A 19,525-nucleotide genomic window follows, 5' to 3' on the forward strand; every position below is an offset into this window, starting at 1 on the left:
GGCCTTTTGATTGAAGAACTCGAAGAACTCCTCAAATGGAACAGGCAACAGATCAGTTCCAACGAGGCCGTGCTCCTCTTAAATACTCAGATACAAAGTATTCGTCCCCCCAGACTCTCTGCAGGTTTTCATGTACCAATTATGGAATCTTCGCATCATCGTTGTTAGAGATTTTTCATCTTTGACGAGAGGCTTCCCGTACTCGTATCTGTGTTCATCCACCTCCAAGAAATCAAAATGTACATCATTAGGCAGGTAATCTCCAAGATTGTTATAACCGGGCACCGTCCCCGGAGCATTAGCGACGATGTCGCTAGACACATTGAGCGGGGGGCACGATTACTTTGCTTGTTTGCCGAGCTGGGCAATTTTTTTCCCAGCTGCTTGTTCTTTTAACCTTTTATCACTAACAGTACTTCCCGACCGGTTAGCTTCGAGATATGTCTTTGCAGTAATGTGTTCATAGTTGTTTTTCGGCGAAGACTTTGGTGGTTTTCTCAGGGCATCGATAGTGCGCTTTGCTTTCACCGGATCTATCTTCTCCTCCGGAGGTGGATGTCTCTTTGCTTTCACCCCTTCAAAGAAGTCGTTCACTTCGGTCTGCATGATCTTCGCGTTTTCCTCCTCGGTCCTCTCATATGGTAACTTCTCTAGAGGCTTGAGAGAAGGCCGTATATGTATTGCCTCCCGCCTCTGATGGCTGTACTGCTAGACGTCGGAGCAGACTGAGCGGCTGCGGCGTCTGTCTTCTTTCATGCTTGCTTACGAGGCGGAGGAGAAGGACTACGACGCACCGGAGCAGCCGGGGCAGCGGCGGGTCTCTTCCGCCCTTGCTGGTGAGGCGGAGAAGGAGGAGGTTGCTGGCTGCTCGGGTGCGCCGGTGCAGGCAGAGAAGGAGGCGGAGTGCCGCCACGCGCCGGAGAAGGAGGAGGCTGCTGGCTGCTCGGACGCGCCGGCACAGGCAGAGAAGGAGGCGGAGTGCCGCCACGCGCCGGAGAAGCAGGTCGAGTGCCCTGATCGTCACTCACCGGAGGAGGAGGCGGTGGAGGAGGCGGAGTGCCCTGACTCGCCGTAGGAGGAGGAGGAGGAGGCATCCAGTTCGGAAGCTTGATGAACTCCTTCCGCCATAGGCATGGAGTCTTCAGAGCAGAACCCAGCCGAGTCTCCCCTTCACCGGTAGGGTGGTCAAGCTGGAGGTCCTCAAATCCCTCCGTTATTTCGTTCACTGTCACCCTAGCATATCCTTCTGGAATCGGACGACAGTGAAAAGTTGCGCCGGGTTCAGAAGGTCGAACTTGGCCGACAGTCGCCTTGACTTTTAAGTTCTGCCATTGCGTCATGAGGTGGCAATTTTGAGCCTCCGGCTGAAGTAGCTCGGTGGAAGCCACGCTGCTTCTCCGCTGAGATGGCGGGGTAGCTTCGGGGGAAGCTTCTGCAGGTCGTTTGCTGTGATCTGCTTCTCGTTCCTCTAGCCCTTGTACCCTTTCGTGCAGCGCCTGTAGTTGGCTCTGCTCCAGTTTCTTCCTCCTCTCCTGCGTTTTGTAACCCCCTGCGTCCGGAAAACCAACCTTCCACGGAATGGAGTCTGGCGTGCCTCGTGTCCGTCCAGGATGCTCAGGATTCCCGAGGGCCATTGTGAGCTCGTCCTTCTCCCTGTCTGGAACGAACATCCCTTGCTGCGCTGCATCGATATAGTGCCGAAGCCTGTTGACTGGTATTTTCAGTTGCTCGTCCGTCCAACAGCACTTCCCTGATACAGGTCCAAGGTTCCGCCAGCCCCGAAAAACCAAGTCCGGCAACGGTCTAGTCAGTTCATTGTCTCTGGTTCGATCCCTTTATCAAGCAGATCATTCTCAGCCTTGGACCACTTAGGCCGGGCTTTGAGGTAGCCACCTGACCCCGTGCGATGGTGAAACTTCTTCTTCACAGCATTTTGCTTGTTTGTCGCCGACATATTCTTACTCTTTTCTGATGTCTTGTGGGCCACAAATGCGGGACAGTGATCTCTGATCTTCTCATATTTGCCGATGAATTCTGGTGTCTCTTTTTTGTCGACAAACTTGTTCAGCTCTTTCCTCCACCTTCTGAATAGGCCTGCCATCTTCTTAAGAGCACAAGACTTAATTAATTGCTCTTTAACTGGCTTCTCCGGATCCTCCTCTAGCGGTAGGGTGAAATTTTCCTTCATTCAGTCCAAAGATCATCTTTCTACATATCATTGACATAAGACACCTCAGGGTCTTCCTCCTTAGGCTTATACCATTGGTGGATGCTGATCGGGATCTTGTCCCTAACAAGAACCCCGCACTGAGCAGCAAATGCGTTCTTTGTTCTGGCCGTCGAGCTCGCCGCAGGGTGCACGCTGCAGGCACCCCTGGTGTCTTCTTCCCTGGGTAACCCAATTCTACATGTGGCCATTGTAGCAAAACAACTCGGTGTTTGTAGCTTTTCAAAATCCCCGGTGTAGCAAAAAAAACGAGCGCCAACACGTCGCGCAGCACCACTCCCTTAGATGTAGCAAAATAATCACAGGTTCCAGCTTCTTTAGATGCTGATTCCAACAATTCTATTTGCCGGTTGAAAACCTTTTGTGCTGCCCCTTCCAGCAAAAATGGCGGCGACAGAGCAGCCGCTCTCCACCGTCGCAACAAATGCCGTGGCTGGTTCCAGCAAAAATATGGATCCAGCAAAAAAGGGGTGGTAGCAAAAATCAAATACATAGGTAACAAATTTTTTGAGTGGTTCCAGCAAAAAGATAGATCGAAGCACAAAAATAATCAAAGACGGGGAAGTAGCAAAAATGAAGATGGTTGTAGCAAATATTTGTAGTGGTTCCAGCAAAAAATTCAAGGGCAGGTGGTGCAAAAAATCAACAAGAGACAGTGGTAGCAAAGAACTAGACTGGATCCAGCAAAAAGGTACCCAAAATTGTGGGATCGTAGCAAAAAAGATTTTGATTCCAGCAAAACAACAAACTAGTTGTAGCAAGAAATCTGGCCAAATTGCAGCTCCTGTCGAGGCAGGATCCAGCATCTTGTCCATCAATAAAAATCCATGGCCAGGGAGGTGGCCTCCTGTCGCAGCACCGGCCGTCATGACTCGATGCAAAGCACCCCCTGCCCCCTCGACTACGCAGCTCCCCGACCTCTCCCTGTTGCGGATTTCCACCCATGGGGAAAAGCACAAGGAGGAGGGTTCTCTTCTGACCATTCCCATGAAAAAAACCGCGCCGCCCAGGTGGTGTTTGGCGGCCATCGCCGGTGTAGCTGTGGTGTCCGGTGGCTGAATTAGGAACGCAACGCAGAGCGAGAGCGAGAGGGAGTCTGGTGCCTGGTTGGTATGAAAATACTCAGGTGGGTCCGACGGGGGTGGGAGGGCAAGGGGAGCGGCGGCGGCCGGCGGGGAGAGGAGACAGACAACTATTTCCCGGAGCTCAAACTCCAGCTCACACAACACATACGAGCAGTCCATCGTGACCTACAACCTCTCGGCAATGCAGAGCCTACGAAACGAAATCCAGCGAGCTCTACATGCTCAACCACGGGACTCATCCGCCCTCGTGCATGGAGCCACAAACTCAACCACGGGACTCAGTATCCTCCGCTGCATTGGACACGCCCTAACGCGCTCAACGCGCGCAAGCCACGACCCCCCTGCTACTGCTGCACTCCTACCAGCCTGAGCTACATATAATATCCATATAGAGAACCTACACAGCACTGCAGCCTAGCCTTCTCCGCCCAAAGCTAATTGTAGGCGCCATGGACCCCTTTATCATTCCTGCTATCGGATGGGGCGTGTCTGCTCTAGGTTGGGTCGCCTCGCCCATCATCTCCAAGCTCCTCACCAAAGGATTCGACCACCTCGGCTATGACACGGCAACTAAGCTGGCACAGCTTGAGCCCAAAATCTTGGTGCTGGAACGGGTGACGCAAGTTGTCGAGACGAGCCGAGACAGGCCTCGTCTAGAGAAGCTGTTCAAGGAGCTTAAATCTGCTTTCTATGAAGCCGAAGAAATCTTGGATGCTGTGGAGTATCGCTGTCTTGAGAGACAGATCCAAGAAGGCAAACTTCAGTCTTCTATGGACAAGTTTTAGTATTCTATGGGCAAGTTCTTCTCCCTAATAAATGAGGTACTTTTGTTGCTTCCAATTATTTTCATTTCTCTCAGGCCCTCCAATTTTGTTGTTCCATGTACATATATATGCTTGAAGGAAAATTATATGCGTCTACTACAACACTAAAATTACGGTGTATTTGGATGAAAAGTTAGTTTCATCATGAATGAAATTGTGAGTTTGGCTCCTCAAGTCGAAAGAACATCCCTCATCGAAACGGCGATCTTAAGGGTTTTTTTTTTTTGAAACAAAGGGGGATTCTGTTGAATCATGATACTGTTTTGAGAGGATACAAACATCAAAAGTTCACACCTGACCTCTGCATAACAAGAGGGAAACGACCCATACAAAACTAATGGGATGGGTTGTTAGCAATCAAAGGCACACCACATAATCATCTAGCATGCTTTGCGGTCTGCCTCGAGGTCGGGGAACTAGTGGCAGTGTGTGGTGTTGTCGTCTGATACAGACCAGCCATTGCCTGCCACTTGTGAGGACCACATGGACCTCCGAAGCGTCCTGAACACGGGATTATGGGGGTGTCGGTGTCCTTTCTCCTAGACAAATACTTTGTCATGTTGTGGCGAGCGGCTCTCGCCTCGGCTCATCAGCCCACCACCAGGACTGTGCGTGTATACTGCTGCTTGGACAGTGGCAAGTGGAGGAGACAACATAGGATGACTTCGCTTGGTGGTCTCGAGCTCCGGGGTGAAAACCCTAGGTATGACCCTTTGGTTATACCTGGCAATGGCGGCGTTCTTCGCGTCGTAACCTTGATTAAGGCATTGCTCGGAGTTTTCTTGGACTTGATCTTCACGGTTAAAACCCACGATCTGACCTTCGATTTTTGGATCGGGTGACTGCGGCGCTTGCACGTCGTTCTCTTCCTGAAGATATCACTTTTGAAGAACCTTCTTCATACTCCTTGACCTGTCAAGAGATGATTGGAGCCGATGGTCACTGTCGTATGTCATCAATCACTGTTTTCATCGCTTTCCTTTTTCTCTTCCCCCCCCCCCCCTTCGCCTAGGCATAGCTTCGGTCTTAAATGACTTTGCTATTAGCCGACGTGATACTTCACGCGTGTGTGTGTTAGTGTTGGTTGTGTGCATCATAGTTACGCAGAGGCCGAGTGTGTAGCTATAATTGTATCGATCGATGCTTGATTTCGAGTAAATAAAAAACACCCTTTGTCGAGAAAAGTATTACCTTTGATTGTATTAGTTATCTGAGATCAGTTGGCAGCTCATAGAGGAGGTTCCGAATCAGACCTCCATCCGTTGTTCTTGGTGAAGATGCTGCGTTAGTCAAATGATTACTCGGAGATAATTAGCCGACTAGAAATTAATGCATCCATGGTGGTTTGACATTTCTATGGATCTTTGATCACCTGCTGTATTTTTGTGCCAATCCATTGGCCAAATTGAATGTGGCCTAAGCCTTGATTGAGATGTTTGCAAGCCAAATTTTAGAAAATTTGGACGGATGCAAAGTAAGCATTGCCTCAAAAGCCACAAGACAAGGTCAGGAGATGTGTAGTTGTACAGATGGTTCCCTTCTCTAGGATTGACAAACATCATGAGAAGAAAGCATGACAAGATAGTAATACAGTAGTAGAGAATGTTAACTCCTCTTGTATCCAGTGCTATATCTTGTACACCGTGATTCTGGTCCATGAGAATTCTCTTAGGGCAACTCCAACGCACCGACGCATTTTGTCCGTGCGCGTCCATTTGGGTCGAAACAGAGAGCAATCATGCCCAACGTGCCGAAGCAAACAGACATCCATCAGTTTTCGGTCCGCCCATGACTTATTTCCGGCCGAAATTTGGGCCAAGTTTGCGTCAGCACGGAAACTGATTGGACGCTCGCGACGCCCGTCCTTGTCCTCCCCCTGGCCCACCCGTCGGTGGCACAACGCCCATTCTCTTCTCCCCTCCAGTTGGGAATGTTGCATGGAAAACAAAAAATTTCTACGCACACGCAAGATCTATACATGGAGATGCATAGCTACGAGAGGGGGAGAGCATCTACATACCGTTGTAGATCGCTAAGCGGAAGCGTTTATCAACACGTTTGATGTAGTTGTACACCTTCATGACCCGGCCCGATCAAGTACCGAACGTACGACACCTCCATGTTCAGCACACGTTCAGCTTGAACGTCCTCGGCTTCTTGATCCAGTAAGAGGGCGAAGTAGTAGATGAGTTCCCGTAGCACGACGGCGTGGTGACGGTGGTGGTGAAGAACAATCTCCGCAGGGCTTTGCCAAGCACAACGGAAACTAGATGGAGGATAAACTAGAGGGGACATGGTTGCTGGCACACGGTTTGGTGAATCTTGATGTGTTTCGGGTGCTAGCCCTGCCCCTCTATTTCTATGTTGAGCCCTAGGGTTGTTTCTTGGAGAAAGTGACTCCTCAAAGTCGGTTTGGCACGCAGGGCAAGAGTCCTTCTCGGACTTCAGGACTAGACGCCAGGGTCCTCGGCGTCTGCCCCCCGGCCTCCGCAAAACATCCTTTTTGCACCTTCCTATAGCCCCGTGGGCTTTACCCCTTGGTATAAATAAAGTGTTCTCGCACCTGAACATTTCGGGAAACATCCAAAATCTTTTCAAGTGAATTTCGAAACCCTTTCGGAGACCAAACACTATTATCCCATATATCAATCTTTACCTCCGTACTATTCCGGAGCTCCTCGTCATGTTCGTGATCTCATCCGGGACACCGAACAACATTCAGTCACCAACATACATAACACATAATAATATATCGTCAACAAGCGTTAAGCATGCGGACCCTATGGGTTTGAGAATGATGTAGACATGACTGAGATGCTTCTCTGGTCAATAACCAATAACGGGACCTGGATGCCCATATTGGTTCCTACATTTTTTACGAAGATCTTTATCGGTAGAACCTTTATGACAACATACTTAGTTCCCTTTGTCCGTCTATATGTTACTTGCCCGAGATTCGATCATCGATATCTCCATACCTAGTTCAATCTCGTTACCGGCAAGTCTCTTTACTCGTACCGTAATACATCATCCGGTAACTAACTCCTTAGTCACTTTGCTTGCAAACTTCTTGCTATGGTGTATTACCGAGAGGGACCAGAGATACCACCCCGTCATACGGAGTGACAAATCCCAGTCTCGATCCATGCCAACTCAACAGACACCTTCGGAGATACCTGTAGAGCACCTCTATGATCACCCAGTTATGTTGTGACGTTTGGTGGCACACAGGACATGCCTCCAGAGTCCGGGAGTTGCACGATCTCATGGTCGAAAAAACATGTATTTGACATTAAGAAAGCAGTAACAATAAACTAAACGATCATATGCTATGCTAACGGTTGGGTCTTGTCCAGCACATCATTCTCCTAATGATGTGATCCCGTTATCAAATGACAACTCATGTCTATGGTTAGGAAACCTTAACCATGTTTGATCAACGAGCTAGTCTAGTAGAGGCTCACTAGGGACACGGTATTTGTTTATGTATCTACACATGTATTCGTTCTGGTTAATACAATTCTAGTATGAATAATAAACCCTTATCATGAATAAGGAAATATAATAGTAACAACTTTATTATTGCCTCTAGGGCATATTTCCATCACCTAAGAGAGTGCTAGGAAGGATGTGGAGCGTGTTTTTGGTGTACTAAAATCTTTGATGGGTCATCCTTCGGTATCCTGCTAGAACTGGAAGCACCAAGAAGTTATGTGAGGTGGTGGTGACTGCTTGTGTGATCATGCACTGCATGATCGTAAAGGATGAGCATGAGGATCAAATGTTCGACCAAGGGTTTCAATTTCAGTGTGAAAGTATTGTGTCTGAGCATGTACCGACAACGCTTACACAGTTCAACCAATTTTATCTTGAAATGTGTGATTGATCAACTCATATTTAACTCCAAAATGATTTGGTTGAGCATATGTGGACTCATTTAGGCAAACAATAGACGTATTGGTTCTTTTTCTTTGTATGCGTTTCTGAGATTTAAATTTCATTTGGTTTGTAAACAATGATATTTTTATTTAGTGGTAAACTATTTATTATTGTGGTACAATGTTATTTATTTGGTTGTAATAAAAATATGTGCAATGTTACTTTTTTAATATATTCATGCAAAGACGTGCATGGACGCCGCCCCGTTGACCGATCCAAACTATGAAAAGCGGACAAAAACCATTTGCGTCGACCAGTTGGAGTAGCTCTTAGGCTTCCCTTTGCGAAACAAACATCTTTCTTCCAAATTGCCAAAATTCTAGCTCATGAGTATGTTCATATAGTGCATGGAGGATGTGCGTACACACATTCATGCGTGTGTTGATAGACTGGCATGTGTGTGTGTGTGATTTCTGTGTGGCTACCTTGCCAGAAACAACACTTTTCCCGGCGGCCAAAAGCCCACAGGAAAATGCAATTACCGTCAGTAAAATATTTCCTGTCGGCTCACCGACAGGAAAATTCCGTCAGGAATAAAACGACAGGAAAATTCCGTCAGGAATAAAACGACAGGGAAATTCTCTAATGCCCTGACGGTAAACCGACAAGAAATACTTCCCTGGCGGTTATTCCCGTCGGCCACCCTCAAGAATATCTTGATTCGTCAAGTTTAGAAACCAAATTTTGTGACAGCCAGCCGACAGAGAAACATGCTTTTTCCTTACGTGGTTGACACTTAGGAAAAAAGGGAAAATACTTTGCATGGTGTAATTAACAATTCCAAAATATTTCTATAAGTGATCGAATTAAACCATGATCCACATCATTCCTCTTGCATGCATCCAAAATTAGTGTATACATAGCACATATCAATCCATGATCAGATATCTGGTAATTGACATGTCAAAAGTTTACTTGCTCAAAGGGAATAACATAATAGTGGTACACATACATGCCAATCCCACTCTAAATCTTCATCCATCACCTACATACATATCAGTCCATAGGTTTCTAAGTCATCTAGACACCACCGATGTTCTCATCATCGTTGTTGCATATAGTGTCGTCAGTGTTGACGTGGTTGTCCGTACCACCATCGTCCAAGCTAACATGGGATAAATAGGTGTCCCCCCTGGAAAGTCATTTACAACATTAATGAGAACTACTATTGAAAATAAAATAAAAGGATGGTGAGCAACATATCAGGTAGATACAGTTTTAAAGATGTTTTGGCCCTCTTTGTACTCCCTCATCATAAATAAGTAATGCATAAATAAATAATGGGAGAGGTATTACCAATGTGTGAGAGGTACCTGAGAAAGGTTTTGCTTCGCATTTCACTTCTGCTTTAGATGTTGCAACTCCTTTGTCCATCCATTTTTACCACAAAACTTCGCCCATTAGGAGGAATCTACATGTTGTTTCATCATTGGCACAAGAAAGCTTGTTTGACCATTAGTCCACGATGCCTTACCCTTTTTCCACTAAAATAAACAACAAAGAATTGTGGGCATACTTTATATAAACATTCTGATGAACCATCTATCCAGTAGTGTAATCAATAACTTGAGGACATAGGCAACAAGCAAGAAAAAAATGCAACACACATCACTTCCCTTGCAGACAATTCAGTCTTTTTTCGAATTAATCACATGTGTTCGGTCTTAGTTTCTCTAAGCTGGGTCGGCCCATTCGGGCGACAGCCCCTGTGCGGCGTGCGTCTGTTGGACGCAGCGCGCGTCACATAGGAGGTCCCAATTTTTCGCGCAGGCAAGCAATTGTTTTGGCGCGAACATGGGCTCTGGTGGGACGGGCTGGTCTAAGTATTTTCATGTGCGGCCCAACTTACAGGACAATGTATTTTCCTGTGAGTTACACTCCGACCCTACAGCAAAATGTCCGATTTTTCTCGCGTCTTAAATATGCCCGTCAGGAAAATACGTATTCATGTGAGCCTCTTCGGGCCTCATGGGAAAATGGAACACCGCGGGGAAAAGTGCAGTTTCTTGTAGTGTTGTGTTCTTTTGGGTGGGCCTCATGGGAATTGTTTGTGTAAAGAAAGAACCAAAATCTCCCATCTATAGTGCTCACACACAATTTATTTTTGAAAGATTTCTCGCTTGTTTTTTGGCGTCGCAGGAGAGTGGGATGTCAAAGAAAAAGCTGATAGGGAGCCTAAAGAAGATAGAAGACATTATAAATGAAGCACATCAAATTTTGAATAAGCTTAGCTTGTCAAGCATAAGTGATGTCCATAGAAGACATGGAATGGATGCTAATCGTCCTACTACTGCAGTTTCTGCGCATAAAGTGCTTGGTCGAGATAATGACCGCGACAAGATCATAAAAATGATTCATGAGAAGGAAGGCGGTGTTCAACCAAGCACCTACAACGGTCTATGCTTTTCTGTAATTGGCATACATGGAGTTGGTGGGTCAGGGAAATCTACCCTTGCACAATTAGTTTATGCCCATGAGGAAAAGGACAAGAAAGACAAGAAGGAAGGCCATTTCGACCTTGTTATGTGGGTCCATGTCTCTCAGAGTTTTAGGTTAGGCGACATCTTTAAGGAGTTGTATGAGGAAGCTTCAGAGCCTAAGGTTCCATGCCCTCAATTTAATAACATGAATTCCTTGGAAAAAGAATTGGAGAGGAAACTAGATGGAAAGCGATTCCTTCTGGTCTTAGATGATGTCTGGTGCAATAAGGATGTCGCTAATCAGAATCTACCAGAGTTACTTTCTCCGTTGAAGGTTGGAAAGAGAGGAAGCAAGATCCTATTGACAACTCGAAGTAGATATGTATTCCCAGATCTAGGTCCTGATGTGAGATATACTGCCATGCCGGTACCCGAGTTTGATGATGCTGCCTTCTTTGAGTTGTTCATGCATTATGCCCTTGAAGATGTCCAAGATCAAAGAAAGTTCGAGAGCATTGGGGCTGAGATTGCAAAAAAGTTGATGAGGTCACCTCTAGCAGCTAAAACAGTGGGAGGAAATTTACGTCGGCAACAAGAGGTTAAATATTGGAGAGGAGTCAATGATAAGGACCTTATCAATAAACGGACAGGACCTCTGTGGTGGAGCTACTATCAACTTGATGAGCAGGCTAGGCGTTGCTTTGCATATTGCAGTATTTTTCCTAGAAGACATCGATTGCGCCGTGATGACTTAGTGAGACTGTGGGTTGCAGAAGGGTTCATAAGAAGCACGGATGAAGGGGGTGATATTGAAGAAGTTGCTGAGGAAATCTTTAATGAACTATTGTCGATCTCATTTCTTCAACCGGTAGTCCGTGGCTGGGAGTACTATTATTATGGCATGGGAAAGGACCACTATTTAGTTCATGATCTGCTGCATGATTTAGCAGAGGCAGTAGCTGGCAGTGACTGCTTCAGAATTGACAATAACACGAGCCAGAAAGGAGGAGGATGGACAGGAGATGTTCCCCGAGACGTTCGCCATCTTTTTGTTCAGAGTTATGATGCAACATTGATTACTGAGAAGATTCTTGAATTGGGAAAGTTACACACTCTCATCATTTATAGTGTTGGAGGGGATACACCAGTTGAGGAAATAGTCATCAAGAACATACTCAAGAGCCTGCCGAAACTGCGGGTACTAGCAATTGCTTTTGGAGAAGAGGATGCATTTATTTGTGGACAAAATATATTCGCAGTAACTATCAGTCAATTAAAGCATCTTCGCTATCTTGCTGTACGGGTGGAAAATACATGCACAGTAATTTTACCAAGCACAGTAAACCAGCTTTACCAGGTGCAGCTGTTAGATTTTGGTAGATGCAGTGGTTTGCTACTTTCCTGCCATGATCTTGTCAACTTGCGGCATTTATTATGCGGTTCAGAATTTGCAGAATTATCAATTTCTAACATCAGTTGGCTTATCTCACTCCAAACCCTCCAAACATTCCAAGTATGGGGATTATTAAAAGGGCAGGAGGCAAAGCAGTTGAGGTACCTAAACAGGCTCAGCGGCAAATTGAGTATCTCTGGTCTGGAAAGTGTTGAAAGCAGAGAGGAAGCTCTTGAAGTCGATCTAGCTGCCAAGAAACGGCTCACAGATCTAACACTGTCATTCTTTGCAAGTTCAGAAGTTGCAGCAATGGTACTCGAGGGCCTTTGTCCTCCCGTGGGGCTTAAAGACCTGACAATCCGTGGCTACAATGGTTTGGTATACCCAAAGTGGATGGTGGGTAGGCAAAATGGTGGACCAGAGAAGCTGCAGAATCTTACTCTCTTCTTCTGGAGCCAGCCAGGACCTGCTCCTGCACTGGAGGCTTTCATTCATCTTCGTTTGCTCCATCTGACGCACTGCAGTTGGAGCGCCTTGCCAGGCAATATGGAGCACCTTAGCTCGCTCGAGGCACTATGGATCTATAATTGTTCGAATGTTCGGTCGCTTCCAAAGCTACCACAGTCTCTTGAGGATTTTGCACTCGTCCACTGCAACGATGGGTTTATGGAGTCTTGTCAAACAGTTGGACATCCAAACTGGCAAAACATTCAACACATCCCCAGCAAATATTTTGGGAGTAAGAACACATCCCAAAAAGGGTAGATGTGCTGCTGGGCTGGGGGACTGTGATTCACATCTATTTCTGGGTTGATTTGTATTGTATTTTTTTTTGGAAAAGGGGGGACTCTCCGGCCTCTGCATCAGAACAATGCATACGGCCACATAAATAAATAAAATAGGTTCAACAATGTCATAGAGTCTTGAAACAAAATAAAGGCGAGCTCACATAGAGCCTCGACGCCAAAACGAGAAAAGGCCATAAAGCCACAACCGGCTGGCAAAATAAAGATAGGAAAACTAATTGCCTATCCTATTACATGACCGCCATCCAAACCGGTTGAAGATATCTCGCGCTATCATCTCCCACCGGACAGATCCAGTAATCAAACGCTCCCTGGCCTCCGTCGGAGTGAGTAAGGACCACATACGGATCAGCGCCGTAGCACGGAATATAACCTGCAAAAAATGAATAGTAGTTATTCTGTTAAAAGCCAAATCATTTCTGCAATTCCAAATTGCCCATAACAACGCACAAACTCCTACACGAATATGTCTAGCTGTACCGGACTCTATCCCATCCAGCCACGTTCCAAATAACGACCCGACCGAACTTGGAGGAGTAATGTTAAAGGGAATTTGCACGGTGCACCATAGAATTCTCGCCAACGGACACTCAAAGAATAGATGCTTAATGGTCTCGTCCCGATCACAGAAACTACATCTAGTAGATCCTGTCCAATTCCGCTTAACCAAGTTGTCCTTTGTTAAAATAACCTGTTTATGGACAAACCACATAAACACTTTAATTTTCAAAGGCACTTTTATTTTCCAAACATGTTTGGAGCTAGGAATGACAGTCGAGTTAATAACATCGATGTACATCGACTTAACAGTAAATTGTCCAGACCTAGTAAGTTTCCAACACAACTGATCGAGCTGATGATTTAAAAAATGGGGAGATTTTCACTTCCCGGCCTCTGCACCAACTAAGGATGCATAGGGCCATTTTAGTATGAGTACCAAGATAAACATGGTCCTCAGAATTTTTTAAATGAGTATCAAGATATTTTTTGATGAGTGATTTGTATTGTACTGTGTAGCCTGGATTCTCACTTGTGAGGCCGGTTGCTGTGATTTGGGAGTGACACTGAATAACAACGGTGTTGTAATGTCACAAGAGGTGAATGAATTTGTCAGCCTACATTTTAATTGGTTATGCCGACTATGTATTTAAATTTAATTTCAGAACCTGAAGTTGGAGCTGGAGCTGACGTTGTGTAATTCAGTTTCAGAATCTGAAGTTGAGCTGACGTCGTTGTCATTCAGTTTCCGAATTTTGGCTCCATTTATTTACTAGGTAGTTTGTTTCACCTCCTTTTTTTGAATTAAAAAGAAGAAAACTTAACAAGGAATATGGAACGTGGATTAACGAAAATAGAGAGCAGAGGAAGAGCGACGAATAAGACATGCAACAGGGAACCATGATTTTGATCCTCACGAGGGGAAGACACCAGCCCCCTCCCCCCGCGTCGTCCGCTCCTGGGCAACACGGGGGCGAACCCCTAGATCCGGCGCCAGGCACCCCCGCCCGCCTCCTCTTCCCTCCGCCGTCGTCGGCGGCCGTCCCGGGCTTCGCCCGTGCGGTTGCTGGCGGCGGCGGGGCGTCCCTGCGTGCTCCCCTGCCCGGATCTGCGCCCCATCTCTCCTCCCGACGGCGACCCTTCCTCTCCGGCATCCTCTCCTGGCGCGGTGCTCAGCCCCGGATCTGGCCTCTGCGGCGTTGGCCATGGCGGCTGCCGTCCCGGCCGGCTTCGGGGTGGCTTGAGATCCAGCCGCCCGTCTGGCCGCCATGGTGGCCTCCCTTCCAGATCCGCGCTGGTGGCGGCCTGTGGTCCTTCTCTTGACCGGCGGGGGGACGACTAGGGGTTGTAGCCCCTCTGCTCGGCCTGGGCGTGTTGCCCCTGCTCCGGTTCTTGGGGTTGCCCTCCGGCTGGATCTGGGGTGTTTGAGCGCCGTAGGCCCCCTTCCCCGGTGGATGTGGTGGTGGTCTGGTCCGCCGTTCTGGCGTGGTGCCAGGGCTGCTCCCTGTGTTGGTGGAGATGCTCGTGGTGGGTGGATGCCGGGGCGGCGGCCCCGGGCTGTGAGGGCGGTGCCGGTTCTACGGCGAGCGGCGGCCGCGAGGGCTGTACCGCAACCTCGGTCGTGCAGGCGACGAGGTTGTGGCGGGCGTGCTCTGTCTGGTGAAGATCGACTCCCTCCGCTCGCAGATGCACCCAACGGCCTGATCCGGCCATGGCGGCTTTGTCGCGTCGGCTCGTGCTCTTGGGTTCGGTTGGTTGGGAGTGGAGTGTGGGATCGGGGAAACCCTTGGCCTTTGGTGGCTACGGCGAGGCCGTCTCCATTTTCTTGGAGTCGGTCCCCTTCTTGGAGGCCTCGTCGAGATCCCCGTCTGCTTCCTTCTTCCACGCTCCTGCATGGGGCGAAAGTCCTAGATCCCCTTGTGGGCGGCGGCGGCGTGTCGACGTCGTTCCCTTCTTGGAGGCATCGTCTGGGGTTCGTGGAGGTGTGGATGGTGCTTTTCTGCTTGGTGAGGGCAGTGTGGCGGCGAGCTGTTCCTTGTTCCCCGTCTCCTCCGTGCGGTCTTCATATTGTGTAGGCGCTCTTCAGCTTGCGTCTAGTTGGGTGGCTGCCCAGGTGGTGGTGAGGTCGTGGGATCCCAGCAGAGGAACTGCTCTGCTCCCTCATGCCCGAGCTGCCAGGCGGCATTGCCCATTCGGCTCTAGGGTGAGCACTTTACCTTCCGACGGTTCGGCGCCCTTCGAGCCAGGGCGAGAGGATTGTTGTCTTCTTCGGAGGTAGAAGCGAGTGGCTTGTCGACCTTGGCATGTTCTGCGGGAGTAGGCGAGTAGATGTTGGTTATCGATGCTGGTTTCTTCCTGCCCTCACCCTGCTGCTGGTGTGGCTTTGCTCATGGCGTCTGACCTTGGTGATCTTGGCTAGGCTCCTATTTCTATCTCTTATTTGCCTGTATCACAAATAGGTCGTAAGTTGCTACAGCTCTCTGTATCTTTGCCGTTTCTGTTTCTATCTTGTTGTATGCTTTCTTGTAATTCTGGCCAGTTGATGGCTTTGTTAATTCAAAGCCTGGTTAGGTTCGAGCCTTTTCTCGGGCTCGGCCGACACCTTTTCTCAAAAAAAAAAGGGAACCATGATTTTGGCTTCTCACGTCCAAACTGAACTGATGGAAGATGTCAACCAACTGAATATGAATTCAGTAGCAAAACCCAAATGAATTCCGTCGCAGTCGCTGCCAAAACTCGGTGGTGGTGCTTTGGTTCTTGAGCAAATATCTCACGCACCTTGAATTTATCCTTTGTCTGATTATTAACAACCAGCCAAAGAAGTTGCTGTTTTGTTCCAGATATATGAGTGGGAGAAATATTCAAATTGGAGGCATGCCTCAACAAACAAATAAGCGTGTGTCATTCAGTTTTCAGTTTCATAAGCTGCAAGTTGCCGGGCCAGGCCGGGCCGGGCTGCCCTTGGCCAGGACTACCTACAGCTCAACTGTCATTCAATTTTCAGTCATAACTAGTACATTTTTGTTACGGACGTTTTGGGTTTTTTGAAACAGTGGACCGTGCGATTGGTAGGTTTTTGAGAAAAATTAAAATTCAGTAGTTTTTTTTTGGAACCCTAGCCTGTAAACTAGTAGTTTTATGCTATTTACTCAAACATATGTGATGCTCTGCTTTTCTTCAACAGACAATCGGTTATAATAGTTTTGCGCCCAATCAGATCAGGCTACGAAACATATATATATATCCAGTTTGGGACACCTAGGTGCCTGGGCACCTTGCCTCTTCATCGTTGGATCGTGTTCAGGGATTGATTTGGAAACCAATAAAAATGCATTAATTGCTAGTTAATTTGGCAGGCTTTAATTCGTGGATGGTCCCATGCATGCATGTCGCGTGATAAAAAAGGCAAGGTATTAATATGTAAGTCAACATTTATTACTTTCTTATATAGCATGTATTCTGCCCCTTGTACGCAAGATTTCATTGGATATATACGCACCCTGAGAATGCACATAATTTTGGTATTGCATACCTGTATTAGATAGTTAGAAAATAAAATAAAACATAAATAGTTCTAAAAATAAATTATTGGGCATATACGTACCCACATGTATACATAAATACACGAGTAGGTATTTGATACCCGTATTTGTACATAATATCGTTAGTAGGTATTTTTTTTGTGGTATCGTTAGTAGGTATTAAATACCCATATATTTACATAAATTATTGGGTATATACATACCCGATATATACATAATTTCGTTGTCAAGTTAGGAGAGAGAGAGAGAGAGAGAGACGAGTTGTCAAGTTAGGAGCTTGTGAGTTCAGACAAAGGAGAGGAGGTATGAAACGAAACTCCCAAGTCAGATTACAGTCATATTTGCATGGAAAGCTTGAAACCTGCCATGCATGGTAGTGCTGCAGCCGCAGCCATGGTTTTGAGCCCTCCAAACAAATTCAGAATATGCAACATATTAGTCTTGCATGTGCCGCATCGCAGCGGAAAACATGGTCTGTGATGCTCTGTTTCTTGGATCAGCAAGAATCCCAGGCACCTTGAATTGATCCTTTGTGCAAAGAAATTCTTGCCTTTTTTAGGAGCATGATTGCCTGTTCCAGATGAAGGAACCTCACAAAACATCAGCATGCGAGTGAGAGCAACACAACTACTCCTACTTCACTACGGATTGTAGTATAAACAAGCCTCAACAAAAAAATACTGTATATTCAAATCCAGGTGAGCACAATCAACACACGTGCTCAAACGGTCGAGAAATACAGTTAAAGCATAGGAGCAGCAGATTGCACCTGTCTTACTATTATTATTACAGGTGAAAATGCTCATCCCGACACACACGCTTACAAACAAAGCTAGCTGCAAAAGAGAAGAGAAGCCCTTTCTTACATCGACACCATTCTAATTACCAAACTGAAACTGAACAACTCAGCAGCGTAAAGAAGAGCATTCAGTTTCAGTTTCAGGACCTGACAGTTTTGAGTCATAAGTGCATTTTGGCTCCATTTATTTGCATAAGGAAGTGTATATGATTTTCCCTTCTCACGCCCAGACTGCTCGCCGCACCTATTCCACTGATTACAGATATCAACCAAATGAAGATGAATTCAGCAGCATATATAAACCAATTCTTGTGCCTTTTCAGGAGCATGAAGGAACCGAACCTGCTGCCATGAAGTAGTATTGTCTTATTACAGGTGAAAATGCTCATCTCTTGAGCGAGTTCAGAGCTACAGTCCTGGTTATAGCGAGCAATGCTTCGGTACACCCCCCTCACAAAACGTATAAAGGGTAGTATAGACTTTTCACAAATTGTACTCACTTTTCTACGCATACGTTGTAGGTTCGTATAATACCCGGCGAACAGCCCTCCCACATTGGCTCAGCCCATTTAGCTTTTTTAGTTTTAATCATCAAAAAATGCACTCACGCACTACATGTAACCGCACAAACCATCTGGGCTAGCACATCTGATATGCTTACTAACCTTCTTTTCTTCTTCTTGTTCGAGAGACACAACGCCAAGAAAAAAAAACACAGCACCTTCACTCTTTGGTTTATGTTTTTTTGCACGGTTTTTGTTACGGTTTCTAGTTTTCCTGTTTTGTTCATAAAAGACTAATAATTGTTTTTTAAAATTGTGCATAAATTTCAAAAAAAATGTTCATGCCTTTCAAACTTGCTCAGAATGTCAAAACACAAACAGTTTTTTTATAAAATAACAAAATTTTAAACATGTACATTTTTTTAAAAAACAGTAACGAATTTGGAATTCCAGAAGAATATGAAAAAAATGAATTCCAAATTTTTTTAATTTATGAGAAATAGAAACAATAAACAGAATAAACGAAAAGTCAAAGAAGACAAAAAATGAACAAGAGAGAATATAAAAAGAGAAAAAGAAAAAACACGGTTCACGACCTTCGAGAATGTCCCAAAGCCAGAAAAAATGGCTGGGAAGCCAAGGTTCCCAAAACCGAGAAAACCTTTTAGCAAATTTCCTTAGTGAACTTTTTTTTGAAAATTTTCAGATCCATGAATATTTTGTAAAAAAATTGATGAACTTTTTTCAAATCTGTGAGCTCTTGGATCAGGCCCACACGCGCCCGACGAGAGCAATGTCGTCGCCTAGTTAGGCCAAGACCTAAGCGTTCTATTTTCTTTTCTATCTTTTTCATTTCATTTCTTATTTTACTAATTCAATTTTCTCTTTTTTTAATACCAAAATACATGTTTTAACTAACTTTTTAAACTAATGGTTCCAAATTATTTTTTCTATTTTTTTATTAAATGCTTTTAAAAAATACTTACGGTTTTCAATTTTATCCCTTTGTATTTATTAGTTCGGGTCATTTCAAGGATGTCCAAAAAACACCATGTTTAACGGAGATTATTCGGTAAGGTCAGAATGGTTCTTTTGAGAGCACATTATTTTTCAATATCTTTGAGATGGCCCCAATTTCCCCAGCAAAAAAAAAAGAAGTAATGGACCTAATTTTTCCCATGGCCTTTTATGAGCAATTCAGGGCACCATGCCAAGTTGATTTGGTTTTGACAAGTTCTGCATTTTCTGGAGTTTTCTTAATAAAAGAAGACCGATAAAATGGTCGAACATGTGGCAACTTACATATGGTGTCGGAAATTGTTAAACCTAGCATGGTTGCCTACCATGGGCATGCCCATCCGGGTGCACCCTCCATTGAACATGGTCTAGTTTTGAAAAAAATTAAATGACCCAAACTTTTGCAGGCAGGGGGCATGCCCGTGGTAAGGATCCATGCCAGGTTTGAACGACTTCCGACAAAATATGCAAG

General features: G+C 45.9%; 1 protein-coding gene across 1 annotated transcript; it reads left to right on the forward strand.

Moving 5' to 3' along the window:
* The first annotated feature begins 3,761 nt into the window (after window positions 1–3,761).
* Window positions 3,762–12,653, forward strand: LOC123038346 (putative disease resistance protein RGA4). Its single transcript, XM_044462183.1, has 4 exons — window positions 3,762–4,090; window positions 7,827–7,968; window positions 10,215–11,553; window positions 11,941–12,653. Exons 1-4 carry the CDS (start codon window positions 3,762–3,764, stop codon window positions 12,651–12,653), a joined length of 2,523 nt encoding a protein of 840 aa, XP_044318118.1.
* The last annotated feature ends 6,872 nt before the right edge of the window (window positions 12,654–19,525 follow it).

The sequence above is a fragment of the Triticum aestivum genome, chromosome 2A (assembly GCF_018294505.1).
Source record: "Triticum aestivum cultivar Chinese Spring chromosome 2A, IWGSC CS RefSeq v2.1, whole genome shotgun sequence".
In the NCBI taxonomy this organism is placed as follows: Eukaryota; Viridiplantae; Streptophyta; class Magnoliopsida; order Poales; family Poaceae; genus Triticum; species Triticum aestivum.

Coding starts and splice junctions, on each gene's coding strand:
- LOC123038346 (XM_044462183.1), top strand. CDS start 3,762: ATGGACCCCTTTATCATTCCTGCTATCGGATGGGGCGTGTCTGCTCTA. Junction 4,091..7,826: donor CTTCAGTCTTCTATGGACAA/GTTTTAGTATTC, acceptor GTATCCTGCTAG/AACTGGAAGCACCAAGAAGT. Junction 11,554..11,940: donor TCGCCATCTTTTTGTTCAGA/GTTATGATGCAA, acceptor TATGCGGTTCAG/AATTTGCAGAATTATCAATT.